Source organism: Phocoena sinus, chromosome 13 (genome assembly GCF_008692025.1).
Source record: "Phocoena sinus isolate mPhoSin1 chromosome 13, mPhoSin1.pri, whole genome shotgun sequence".
In the NCBI taxonomy this organism is placed as follows: Eukaryota; Metazoa; Chordata; class Mammalia; order Artiodactyla; family Phocoenidae; genus Phocoena; species Phocoena sinus.
The window spans coordinates 40,265,481-40,279,786 of record NC_045775.1 but is presented as its reverse complement, the minus strand read 5'-3'; the positions used below and the strand labels follow the sequence as shown (position 1 = coordinate 40,279,786).

The window sequence follows — 14,306 nt, the reverse complement described above, 5'->3', positions numbered from 1 at the left end:
CCAGATGGCCGTGGAGGAGAAAACTTCAGGTGGCTGGGCAAAAGGAGTTCTAGGGAGGGAGCTAGCATCTTAAGGAGGATGGTCAGGCAAGACTGTCCTGAACAAGTGTTATTTAAGCAAATAAAAGAAGTGAGGGAGCAAGTTGTGTGGGTATCGGTAGGAAGAGCATTCCAGGTGCAGGGAACTAAGCAGGAGGCCAGTGTGGCAGAGTGAGCCAGGCGGAGGGGCCTAGAACAGAAGGACCGAGAGATGGCGAAAGCCAGGTTATGAGGCTTGTGGCTATTATAAGGACTTTGCCTGTTCTCTGAGTGAGGTGAGGGGGCTTTAGGGTTTTGATCAGGGGGAGGAATGAACCGACCCAGGTATTCTTTATACCCTAGCTCCTGCCAGTATCCTGTCATGATTCTGTCTACTTTCTACAGCCCACCGAACTCTACTTCTTAGCCCCCTCCACTGTCATCTCCTGAGCATCTACTTCCTACCTCCTCTCTATCAACTCCCAACTCTGTCTACTGCCTACTTCTGCCACTGTCAACTCCTGACTTCGTCTAGCTCCTAGCTCTTGCCACTATCAACTCCTGTCACTACCCATTCTGACCCTGTCTACTTATTTCCTGCAGCCGTCAACCCCTGATTCTCTCTACATCCTAATTCCCACCAGTAAAACTCCTGACCTTCTCCACTTCCTAACTTCTGCCATCATCAATCCTAACTCCTCTCTCTTCTCCACGCGACGTCATGATTTCTACTTACTCATGGCTTCCACCTCCTCGTGCTTCCTGCCTACTGTTTTTTCTGCTGTCTCTCAGCTTCTGCCATCCTACCCTAGGGGTCCCTGTCTGTTATGTCTCATATTCAAAGTACACCAGACTCAGAATCTTACACATTGCTTGAATACTCTCCAGTCTAGCACACCCTATAGGCAGAGTTCTTACAGCAAACTGGTCACCTACTTGGGCACTGAATAGCTAAGGAGAGTTGCCTTTGGTCAGGCACAAGAACGAGTGAGTATGATCATAAGACACCCTGCACAACAGTTTTTGCTTGAAAACCTGCTTGGTCTGCCTGCTTAGAAATGACTGTGAGCCCGGTAGGCATCTACACTGACTTTTCCAGAACAGTGGGACCAGACCTAGGTCTCTTACTCTCCAAATAACTATTCTCATTATACCCTTAGGGCTTAAGTGATATCTAGAAGTGGTCCTTCCTTCCACACCCCCAAAATATTTCCCCCATGAGTCTCTCACTGAAACTGAAAATCAACCATCAGAGATTCACTCCTTTGTAATGAGATCTTGCCATTTCTAGAATCTTAATTTAAAATATTTTACCCCCACCAAAAAAAAAAAAAAAAAATCACCAGGCCTGCAAAGAATCATGTGGTCAATCCCTAATACATCTAAGATAATAACTCTGTAAAGCAGAATGAGAACACTGGTTACGTAAATCAGTAAGGACACAAAAGCAATGAGTCTGCAGCCCCCGAGGCAAATTCTGCCACCTTGATTATTCCACCAAGGGCCTACACTAGTCATCATGCCACGTTGTCAAGTTCATCTGTCCATCAATCCCCTACTGAGCCCCTCCCATGAGATGGGCACTAAGTATTGGGTCAGTTTGCTGCAGGGGGCTATGCTCCTGGAAAACATTCACGGCAGCAGCCACTTAGAAGATAGGCAGAATTTTAAAATTCCCACTGACTCTTCCTCCTCACATTTAATTTGTTTGGAGTTTTCTTGGGCATTGCCTCGAGTCTAGAAAAGCTGAGGCATTCAGGACCTTGTGTGAAAAACCCGAGCTTTCCACACAGTTTTGCTTGCATGGCCGAGCGTTTGCTTGCTTTGGACTGATGAATCCAGCTTGCCTTTAGAGAAGGTAGAGGGTGGCTAAGGCCACACAGTGGCTCTGAATAGCGTAACTAGCCTGTGCTTCACGAAAACCTACCCTGCAGAACTTGATCAATCAAAGACGGAGGCATCTGAAGCCCTAACTGTTTCCCCCTGGAGTAGAGCACAAAAGCTGATGTCACTGCACGTGCCTGCTCTCTCTTAAAGCAAGTAGTTATTTCACTTCTGCTAAGTGGAGAGAGGTAGAGGGAGGGAGAGAGGGGGAGAAAGGAAGCAGCAGAGGGGAGAGAGAGAAGCTAATGAATGTATGACAGGTACGAGGAGTCAGACTCAGCCTTGAAAAGAATAATGGGGTACCTCTCAGAAAAAGAGACCACGTAGCTTTTTTGAATTCAGATATTAATGAGACTAACTGAAATGGAGAATGAGGGAGAAAGCAAGATGGAGAAAAGATTCCTCAGAACCTAGAAGGATACTATTGTTGAGAGGAAGTTTCATTCTATGAATCATACATGTTAAGTAAATAAATCAATAAACCTTTCTCCCTTTTACTTTTCAGGGATATTTCTTCCACTAAACTGCAGGCCCTGCCCAGCTATGGGCTGGAGTCCATTCAGACGCTAATTGCCACATCATCCTATTCTCTGAAAAGACTGCCCTCAAGAGAAACACTTACCAACCTCCTGGACGCCACGCTGACCTACCCCAGCCACTGCTGTGCTTTTAGAAACATGCCAACAAAAGAGTGAGTAAAAAACAAATGGTAAAGCCTGCCAAGCTGTGGCAGAAACTCAGATTCGAAAATAGTCAGCGGGTCGATGGCCCCCTGCCCCTTCACTCCCTGCCTTCTAGACCAGCTCCATAGTCATGGGGTCACTTTCAGACAGACCAGAAGAAAATGAACTGTCCTATTTCCTCCTGAAAACTGACTCCAAATAGTCGATTCAGCCTGCAGCTAGAAGACCCTCATAGCTTATTCTTAGCTAATTCAAAACTCTAGCCTTAAATCAGACGATAACTGCAGTTGCAAAATGGAGTACAAAACTGGTATCTCAAAGATCAACTAGCCCTAATCCTTATCAGAGAGCATCATTTCTAAAGAAGTGGAGGAAGTAGGCTCAGTAGGGTGAATTTTACCTAATGACTTAATCCTTAGTTAAAAAAAAAAAGAAAAGAAAACACTATAGAAGGTTTCCAGTGTTTGGTTTTTTTCTTGTTTTCTCAAGCTATTTCTCTCCCAACAGAAGACTATCTTCCATTACAGAACAGATTCCTAGCCCCCTAAGGATTAGCTTAGTGTGGGGACAGAAAAGGCACAAGCTCCTGGCTGGTTTGCGATCAGTGGGGGACATCTTTCTGATTCAACTAATTCATTTCAATCCAGAATGGAATGGCAGGGTGTGAAGGATTTCATTCTTTCCTTAAAGCACTGTTCTCCGGACTTTTTTTCTTTCTCACTGAAATGCATACTAAGAAATACTGTTTTTACATTGCAACCCAGTAAACACGACACATGTAACTGAAACAAAACAAAGCACTACTTAACTGTTTTACATGTGATCCACTGATATTCTCTTGTCTATTTTATTTCATGTTTTCTGCTTTTGATGCTAGTCTTGATTTACTTATTGTTTTCATGACCCACTAATGGGTCACAACTCACAGTTGGAAAAACGTCACCCTAAAAGGATATTATACAGCCTAAGCAGATATTGTCAATCAATTAATTAGATGAGGCACTAAGAGAGGGACACTAGAATGTCACTGTCTTAGAATCAACCTATTTATAATTAATCAACCAGCACGTGTTATCATCATACACCTACTTTGTGCCTTGCATAGGTAGGTGCAGTTCTACCTGAAGCTTTTGAGGTAACCAAGAAGACAGACCACTCACTGTGCTCAGAGAGCTATGCGCTATTAACTGCGCTTCAAAGAATATTAACTGAGTACTCGCCGTGTTCCAAACGCTATGCAAAAGTCTGAAGATACAAAGATGAGTAAGAGCTCATCCCAACCATCAGAGTCATAGGCAGCTGTCTGGGGACAACACACATGACAGCCAATATTTAAGTCCAAGAAAACAAATGTTATGATAGAGCTGAGAACAGAACAGAGTACTCTGGGAGAACAGAGGGAGAATTTCTAAATGGCAGCAGGGCTTATGGAAGGCTTCCTGAGGAAGTGACTTCTGCTGAGCCCTGAAGAACAGACAGGAGTTAGCTAGACACGTGTGGGGAAAAGCATACCAAGAAGATGGAATAGCTTGTGTGAAGGCACAAAGGCAAGAGACAGTGGGATGAAAGTCATTCAGAAAAACTGAAACAAGAAGACTTATGGTTACATGGAGGAGGATGAGTGAGGAGAGGAGACCAGGGAGAAGCGGGCTATGATGGGCTCTGAGTACCAGGCCAAGTTGTTTAGAGGACGGGGAACCACTGAAGAATTCAAAACAGAATTACTCAGATTTGCTTTTGTAAAGTATCACTCTGGCAGCAAGGTGGAGGATGGGCTGGAAGTGAGCAAGGCTGGTGAGAGAACAACTAAAACAAAGGATACAGATGCCGGTTTATGATAAAGCTGATTCTGGTCACCTCCACTTTTGTGGCAAAGAGGTCACATCACTTCTGAAATTACTGACATGTTAAAACTTTAGTTCAGGGTTTTTTTATTTCAGTAGATGAAAGAGACTACAACCTCCGGGTTAAGAAAACAAACAAACAGCATTATGCAATTGTGGGCCAGTATCAAAGTGAGATGGGAATGCAGTCACACAGAGGTTCTCTTGATTGGAATTACAAGCTTCAACTGACTCCCTCTCTATCTCTAAAGCTAGAAACCTTGGATGTTAGTGAGGATGGAGAGCCTGAAGCTGGGTCAGTGGACTGTTTGTGCAAACTCTGGGTCACCCCTCTGCCCTGCAGCTGCTGTGTGGATAACGCACACAGCTGCCTAGGCAGATGGCCCCCAAACTCTCCTTGGTATCTATGATTAATATTTCAAAAAAGATACAGTAGACAGAACCCAGTGCTATTATCTGAAGGCCAAGAACAACCACATTTCCTGTTAACTGTAGATTGGTTCACACAGAGTGTCTCTAAGTATCAGATACAGAGCCAGCATCGAACACACACACAATCTCTCTCTCTCACTCCCTCTATCTCTCATGCAAAGTAACAAGCTGATTAATTTTTGAAAGTGAGTCCAGAAGCTCAGATAGTTCTTATATATTCTCCACCTTCCTGCTTTTACACAAAGGAACTGTCTTGTTCATCCTGGAGAAGAATAATACACAGAAATATGCATTCTGGATTGCCTCATTTCTCCTTCCTCCTCAGGAAAGGCTGAGGTTCGCACAGCCTGCTCTCCTTCCCGCTATTTCTTCACCCAGTTTTCCTTTGTTCCTCCCTTTGGTTTCATCTTAGGAATAATAGAAGTACAGCCTTCTTTTAATTTCTTGACATTTGCCCCTTTCCATAGGCTAAATTTCTTAGAGGGAAACATGAATGAATAGGGAGCACCCACATTATATTTCTGCACATAATCCAAAAAAGCAGAAAATTCACATCATAATGTCAGGTCCAGAATCTTCAAATCTTTACAAAAGAGATTCCCAGTTGTAATTCAAAGCCATGAATTTTGAATGGTTATTTGTTCGTCGAGGCCGGTGCGGTGAGGAGAGCAGTGAGGAGCAAACCTTAATACACCACGAAGATAGCTTTAAATGAGCATTGAAAACTCCATGATTCAATGTGATACATTTAAGTTTTTTTCATCTCCAGAGCCCACACAAAAAACTTAGCATTCAAAAGCACCTTATCTAAGCTGGAAGCACGCTAATGATAATTCAGAAGCCTTTACTCTCTCCCAGGAAGCGTTTCAGATAGGACAATGGTGCAGAACACGAGGCTGATGTAATAAGTAGAGAATTTGGATGAACAAAGCATAAATAGACATGATCAGGTTTAGTTTAAAAACCAAAAGCTCAACTGTGGTTGTTTGTTTTTACCTCTTTCAGGCAGAATTTTTCATTTTCCATTTTTAAAAACTTTTCCAAACAATGTGAAAGCACAGCAAGGAGACCAAATAATGAAACACTGTAAGTATTTGCATGCAAAGAAACTCGGGAAGCCATGTCTCATTCTGCGTGCATCTTATTATTATCAGTGCCAAAGATTTCTTTTTTATATATAACATCTTTATTGGGGTATAATTGCTTTACAATGGAGTGTTAGTTTCTGCTGTATAACAAAGTGAATCAGCTATACGTATACATATATCTCCATATCCTCTCCCTCTTACATCTCCCTCCCACCCTCCCTATCCCACCCCTCTAAGTGGTCACAAAACACCGAGCTGATCTCTCTGTGCTATGTGACTGCTTCCCACTAGCTATCTATTTTACATTTGGTAGTGTATATATGTCCATGCCACTCTCTCACTTCGACCCAGCTTACCCTTCCCCCTCCCCGTGTCCTCAAGTCCATTCTCTACCTCTGTGTCTCTATTCCTGTCCTGCCCCTATGTTCTTCAAAACATTTTTTTTTTAGATTCCATATATATATGTTAGCATACGGTATTCGTTTTTCTCTTTCCAACTTACTTCACTCCGTATGACAGTCTCTAGGTCCATCCACCTCAATACAAATAACTCAGTTTCGTTTCCCTTTATGGCGGAGTAATATTCCAGTGTACATAAGTGCCACATCTTCTTTATCCATTCATCTGTCGATGGACACTTAGGGTGTTTCCATGTCCTGGCTATTGTAAATAGAGCTACAATGAACATTGTGGTACATGACTCTTTTTGAACTATGATTTTCTCAGGGTATATTCCCAGTAGTGGGATGGCGGGGTCATATGATAGTCCTATTTTTAGTTTTTAAAGGAACCTCCATACTGTTCTGCATAGTGGCTGTATCAATTTACATTCCCACCAACAGTGCAAGAGGGTTCCCTTTTCTCCACACCCTCTCCAGTATTTATCGTTTGTAGACTTTTTGATAATGGCCACTCTGACTGGTGTGAGGTGATACCTCATTGTAGTTTTGACTTTCATTTCTCTAATGATTAGTGATGTTGAGCATCCTTTCATGTGTTTGTTGGCAATCTGTATGTCTTTGTTGGAGAAATGTCGATTTAGGTCTCCGGCTCATTTTTGGATTGGGTAGTTTGTTTTTTTGATATTGAGCTGCATGAGCTGCTTGTATATCTTGGAGATTAATCCTTTGTCAGTTGCTTTGTTTGCAAATATTTTCTCCCATTCTGAGGGTTGCCTTTTCGTCTTGTTTATGGTTTCCCTTGCTGTACAAAAGCTTTTAAGTTTCATTAGGTCCCATTTGTTTATTTTTGTTTTTATTTCCATTTCTCTAGGAGGTGGGTCAAAAGGATCTTGCTGTGATTTATGACATAGAGTGCTGTACCTATGTTTTCCTCTAAGAGTTTTATAGTGTCTGTCCATACATTTAGGTCTTTAATCAACTTTGAGTTTATTTTTGTGTATGGTGTTAGGAAGTATTCCAATTTCATTCTTTTACATGTACCTGTCCAGTTTTCCCAGCACCACTTATCGAAGAGGCTGTCTTTTCTCCATTGTATATTCTTGCCTCCTTTATCAAAGATAAGGTGACCATATGGGCATGATTTTATCTCTGGGCTTTCTATCCTGTTCCATTGATCTCTATTTCTGTTTCTGTGCCAGTACCATATGGTCTTGATTACTATAGCTTTGTAGTACAGTCTGAAATCAGGGAGCCTGATTCCTCCAGCTCCATTTCTCTTTCTCAAGATTGCTTTGGCTATTCGTGGTCTTTTGTGTTTCCATACAAATTGTAAAATTTTTTGTTCTACTTCTGTGAAAAATGTCATTCATAGTTTGATAGGTTTATTGCTAGGTATTTTATTCTTTTTGTTGCAGTGGTAATTGGCAGTGGAATGCAAGAGATTTCTGTGCATTAATTTTGTATCATGATACGTTACCGAATTCATTGATTAGCTCTAGTAGTTTTCTGGTAGCATCTTCAGGATTCTCTATGTATAGTATCATGTCATCTGCAATGACAGTTTTACTTCTTTTCCTATTTGGAAAAGTTTTATTTCTTCTTTTCCTATTTGCACAGTTTTACTTCTTCTTTTCCTATTTGGATTCCTTTTATTTCTTTTTCCTCTCTGATTGCTGTGGCTAAAACTTCCAAAACTATGTTGAATACTAGTGGTGAGAGTGGGCAACCTTATTTTGTTCCTGATCTTAGTGGAAATGGTTTCAGTTTTTCACCATTGAGAACGATGTTGGCTGTGGGTTTGTCATATATGGGCTTTATTATGTTGAGGTAAGTTCCCTCTATGCCTACTTTCTGGAGAGTTTTTATCATAAATGGGTGTTGAATTTTGTAAAAAGCTTTTCCTGTATCTATTGAGATGATCATATGGTTTTGCTCCTTCAATTTGATCATATGGTTTTTCTCCTTCAATATGTTAATATGGTTTATCACATTGATTGATTTGCATATATTGAAGAATCCCTGCATTCCTGGGATAAACCCCACTGGATCATGGTGTATGATGCTTTTAATGTGCTGTTGGATTCTGTGTGCTAGTATTTTGTTGAGGATTTTTGCATCTATGTTCATCAGTGATATTGGCCTGTAGTTTTCTTTTTTTGTGACATCTTTGTCTGGTTTTGGTATCAGGGTGATGGTAGCCTAGTAGAATGAGTTTAGGAGTGTTCCTCCCTCTGCTGTATTTTGGAAGAGTTTGAGAAGGATAAGTGTTAGCTCTTCTCTAAATGTTTGATAGAATTTGCCTGTGAAGCCATCTGGTCCTGGGCTTTTGTTTGTTTGAAAATTATTAATCACAGTATCAATTCCACTGCTTGTGATTGGTCTGTTTATATTTTCTATTTCTTCTTGGTTCAGTCTCGGAAGGTTGTGCTTTCCTAAGAATTTGTCCATTTCTTCCAGGCTGTCCATTTTATTGGCATATAGTTGCTTGTAGTAATCTCTCATAATCCTTTGTATTTCTGCAGTGTCAGTTGCTACTTCTCCTTTTCACTTCTAATTCTATTGATTTGAGTCTTCTCCCTTTTTTTCTTCATGAGTCTGGCTAATGGTTTATCAATTTTGTTTATCTTCTCAAGGAACCAGATTTTACTTTTATTGATCTTTGCTATCATTTCCTTCATTTCTTTTTCATTTATTTCTGATCTGATCTTTATGATTTCTTTCCTTCTGCTAACTTTGGGGGTGCTTTTGTTCTTCTTTCTCTAATTGCTTTAGGTGCAAGGTTAGGTTAATTTGAGATGTTTCTTGAGGTAGGATTGTATTGCTATAAACTTCCCTCTTAGAACTGCTTTTGCTGCATCCCATAGGTTTTGGGTCATCGTGTTTTCATTGTCATTTGTTTCTAGGTATTTTTTGATTTCCTCTTTGATTTCTTCAGTGATCTCTTGGTTATTTAGCAGCATATTGTTTAGTCTCCATGTGTTTGTATTTTTTACAGATTTTTTTTCCTGTAATTGATATCCAGTCTCCTAGCGTTGTGGTCGGAAAAGATACTTGATACAATTTCAATATTCTTAAATTTACCAAGGCTTGATCTGTGACCCAAGATATGATCTATTCTGGAGAATGTTCCATGATCACTTGAGAAGGGACTCTATTCTGTTGGTTTTGTATGGAATGTCCTATAAATATCAATGAAATCCATCTTGTTTAATGTATCATTTAAAGCTTGTGTTTCCTTATTTATTTTCATTTTGGATGATCTGTCCACTGGTGAAAGTGGGGTGTTAAAGTCCCCTACTATGATGGTGTTACTGTCGATTTCCCCTTTTATGACTGTTAGCATTTGCCTTATGTATTGAGGTGCTCCTATGTTGGGTTCATAAATTTTTACAATTGTTATATATTCTTCTTGGATTGATCCCTTGATCATGATGTAGTGTCCTTCTTTGTCTCTCGTAATAGTCTTTGTTTTAAAGTCTACTTTGTCTGATATGAGAATTGCTCCTCCAGCTTTCTTTTGATTTCCACTTGCATGACTATCTTTTTCCATCCCCTCACTTTCAGTCTGTATGTGTCCCTAGGTCTGAAGTGGGTCTCTTGTAGACAGCATAAATACAGGTCTTGTTTTTGTATCCATTCAGCCAGTCTATGTCGTTTGGTAGGAACATTTAATCCATTTACATTTAAGGTAGTTATCAATACGTATGTTCCTATGACCATTTTCTTAATTGTTTTGGGTTTGTTATTGTAGGTCTTTTCCTTCTCTTGTTTTTCCTGCCTAGAGAAGTTCCTTTAGCATTTGTTGTAAAGCTGGCTTGGTGGTGCTGAATTCTCTTAGCTTTTGCTTATCTGTAAGGGTTTTAATTTCTCTGTCAAATCTGAATGAGATCCTTGCTGGGTAGAGTAATCTTGGATGTAGGTTTTTCCCTTTCATCACTTTAAATATGTCCTGCCACACCCTTCTGGCTTGCAGTGTTTCTGCTGAAAGATCAGCTGTTAACCTTATGGGGATTCCCTTGTATATTATTTGTTGTTTTTCCCTTGCTGCTTTTAATATTGTTTCTTTGTATTTAACTTTTGATAGTTTGATTAATATGTGTCTTGGTGTGTTTCTCCTTGGATTTACCCTGCCTGTGACTCTCTTGCTACCTGGACTTGACTGTTTCCTTTCCCATATTAGAGAAGTTTTCAATTATAATCTCTTCAAATATTTTCTCTCTTTCTTTTTCTCTTCTTCTTCTGGGACCCCTATAATATGAATGTTGGTGTATTTAATGTTGTCCCAGAGGTCTCTAAGACTGTCCTCAATTCTTTTCTTTCTTTTTTCTTTATTCTGCTCTGTGGTAGTTATTTCCACTATTTTATCTTCCCGGTCACTTATCCATTTTTCTGCCTCAGTTATTCTGCAATTGACTCATTCTAGAGAATTTTAAATTTCATTTATTGTATTGTTCATCATTGTTTGTTTGCTCTTTAGTTCTTCTAGGTCCTTGTTAAACATTTCTTGTATTTTCTCTATTCTATTTCCAAGATTTTCCCATCATCTTTACTATCATTACTCTGAATTCTTTTTCAGGTGGACTGCCTATTTCCTCTTCGTTTGGTCTGATGGGTTTTTACCTTGCTTCTTCATCTGCTGTATATTTCTCTGTCTTCCTATTTTGCTTAACTTACTGTGTTTGGGGTCTCCTTTTCGCAGGCTGCAGGTTTGCAGTTCCCGTTGTTTTTGGTGTCTGCCCCCAGTGGGTTAGTTTGGTTCTGTAGGTTGTGTAGGCTTTCTGGTGGAGGAGACTGGTGCCTGTGTTCTGGTGGATAAGGCTGGATCTTGTCTTTCTGGTGGGCAAGACAGTGTCCGGTGGTGTGTTTTGGGGCTTCTGTGAACTTAGTATGATTGTAGGCAGCCTCTCTGCTAATGGGTGGGGTTGTGTCCCTGTCTTGCTAGTTGTTTGGCATAGGATGTCCAGCACTAGAGCTTGCTGGTCGTTAAGTGGGGCTGGGTCTTAGCATTGATACAGAGATCTCTGGGAGTGCTCTCCCGGATTGATATTACGTGGGGCCGGGAGGTCTCTGGTGGACCAATGTCCCGAACTCGGCTCTCCCACCTCAGAGGCTCAGGCCTGACACCCAGCCGGAGCCCCAAGATCCTGTCAGCCACACGCCTCAGATAAAAGGGAGAAAAAAAAGAAAGAAAGAAAGAAAAAGAAAAAATAAAGTTATTAAAATTAAAAAATATTATTAAAATAAAAAAGTAATAAAAAGAAAGAAAAGAAAGAAGAGAGAAACCTAACCAGTAAACAAATCCACCAATGATAACAAGCACTAAAAACTATACTTAAAAAAAAGGACAGATGGGGCTTCCCTGGTGGCACAGTGGCTGGGAGTCCGCCTGCCGATGCAGGGGACACGGGTTTGTTCCCTGGTCCAGGAGGATCCCACATGCCATGGAGCGGCTAGGCCCATGAGCCATGGCTGCTAAGCCTGAGCGTCCGGAGCCTGTGCTCCGCAGCAGGAGAGGCCACAACAGTGACAGACCCACATACCACAAAAATAAAAAACAAAAAACAAAGATGGAACACTAGGACAAATGGTAAAAGCAAACCTATACAGACAAAATCACACAAAGAAGCATACATATAAACACTCACAAAAAGAGAAAAAGGAGGAAAAAATATATATATATACATATAAAAAAGTAAAGGAAGAGAGCAACCAAATCCATAAACAAATCTTCAATGATAATAAGCTCTAAATACCAGACTGAGATAAACATAAAACCAGAAACAAATTAGATGCAGAAAGCAAACCCCAAGTCTTCAGTTGATCCCAAAGTCCACTGGCTCAATTTTGGGATGATTCATTGCCTATTCAGGTATTCCAGAGATGCAGGGTACATCAAGTTGATTGTGGAGATTTAATCCACTGCTCCTGAGGCTGCCCAGAGAAATTTCCCTTTCTCTTCTTTGTTCGCACAGCTCTTGGGGTTCAGCTTTGGATTTTGCCCCGCCTCTGCATGTAGGTCACCCTCTGGTGTCTGTTCTTCGTCCAGACAGGAGGGGGTTAAAGGAACACTGACTAGGAGGCTCTGGCTCACTCAGGCCAGGGGGAGGGAGGGGTATGGAATGCGGGGTGAGCCTGTGGTGGCAGAGGCCGACGTGATGTTGCAACAGCCTGAGGTGCGCTGTGTGTTCTCCCGGGGAAGTCATTTCTGGATCACGGGACCCTGGCTGTGGTGGGCTGCACAGGCTCCCAGAAGCGGTGGTGTGGATAGTGACCTGTGTTTGCACACAGGCTTCTTGGTGGCTGCAGAAGCAGCCTTAGCGTCTCATGCCTGTCTCTGATGTCCACGCTGATAGCCGCGGCTCGTGCCCGTCTCTGGAGCTCCTTTAGGTGGTACTCCGAATCCGCTCTCCTTGCGCACCCCGAAACAATGGTCTCTTGTCTCTTAGGCAGTTCCAGGCTTTTTCCTGGACTCCCTCCCGGCTAGCTGTGGCATGCTAGTCCCCTTCAGGCTGTGTTCACACAGCCAACCCCAGTCCTCTCCCTGGGATCTGACCTCGGAAGCCCGAGCCTCAGCTCCCAGCCCACACCCACCCCAGCAGGTGAGCAGACAAGTCTCTCAGGCTGGTGAGTGCTGGTCGGCACCGATCCTCTGTGTGGGAATCTCTCTGCTTTGCCCTCTGCACCCCTGTTGCTATGCATTCCTCCGTGGCTCTGAAGCTTCCCCCCCTCCGCCACCACCCCGTCTCCGCCCACGAAGGGGCTTCCTAGTGTGTGGAAACTTTTCCTCCTTCACAGCTCCCTCCCAGAGGTGCAGGTCCCATCCCTATTCTTTGTCTCTGTTTTTTCTTTTTTCTTTTGCCCTACCCAGGTACGTGGGGGAGTTTCTTGCCTTTTGGGAAGCCTGAGGTCTTCTGCCAGCATTCAATAGGTGTTCTGTAGGAGTTTTTCCACACGTAGATGTATTTCTGACGTATTTGTGGGGAGGAAGGTGATCTCCATGTCTTACCCCTCTGCCATCTTGAAGGTCTCCCCCCAAGGATTTTCTTTTGATAAAAGTCTTGGTTGGGGGCATGTTTGCAAAGCATTTTTTATAGTTTTAAAATGGGGATTCTTTTGTGTGTTTTTTTGCAAGTGGCATCCAGTTGATCAATTATCTCTTTCAACTGGTTAAAAATAAATACTTTAAAAAAATATACCTAGGGCTTCCCTGGTGGCGCAGTGGCTGAGAGTCTGCCTGCCGGTGCAGGGGACACGGGTTCGTGCCCTGGTCCGGGAGGATCCCACAGGCCGCGGAGCGGCTGGGCCCGTGAGCCATGGCCGCTGAGCCTGCACGTCTGGAGCCTGTGCTCCGCAACGGGAGAGGCCACAACAGTGAGAGGCCCGCGTACAGCAAAAAAAACAAAAAAACCAAAACATATTCATGCTACAGTTACATTAAATTCTCTTCAGGAATTAAAATTTTATTTGCAGGTATTTTGATGTCACTAAGAGCTTTTTTAATGATAGCCTCATTTGTAAGGATTTTCACTAGTCATGTGGTCAGCATTCCACAAAGATTAACTGATTGCAGGCACAGCTTCTACAAGTAGCCGCTTCCCTTCAAGGAGACTTGGGCCACCTTGATCATTATGCTCTGGAGCTTAGAATTATTCAGACTTAACGCTATCACTGACACACACTAGACAGGAGTTCCACTTCTATTCTACTAACTGATTTTTTTCAACATTTTTCAGCTGCTTTGGCACTTCACATACCTTAAAATGTAAAAGAGCATGCCTCAAAAGATAATCCCAGTGTCCCTATGCCACATTTACTGCAATTTAGAAGTTTTATTATTTCCCTTCCATTCCCATCCCCTCCCCCATGTCCTTCAGGCTACAAAACCAGATGCCCTTCTAAGATACCTTGCCAATCTCTATTCCCTCCTCTACATCTTTTTCTTTTCTTTTCTTTTCTC

General features: G+C 42.1%; 1 protein-coding gene across 2 annotated transcripts in view; it reads left to right on the top strand.

Moving 5' to 3' along the window:
* LHCGR (luteinizing hormone/choriogonadotropin receptor) overlaps positions 1-14,306 on the top strand; it is a 63,807-nt gene that overhangs the window by 43,744 nt on the left and 5,757 nt on the right. For both annotated transcript variants that reach the window (XM_032652794.1, XM_032652795.1), the window contains exons 9-10: positions 2,407-2,592; positions 5,866-5,946. In XM_032652794.1, coding sequence (XP_032508685.1) covers positions 2,407-2,592; positions 5,866-5,946 — 267 coding nt within the window. The remainder of the gene's footprint in view (positions 1-2,406; positions 2,593-5,865; positions 5,947-14,306) is intronic.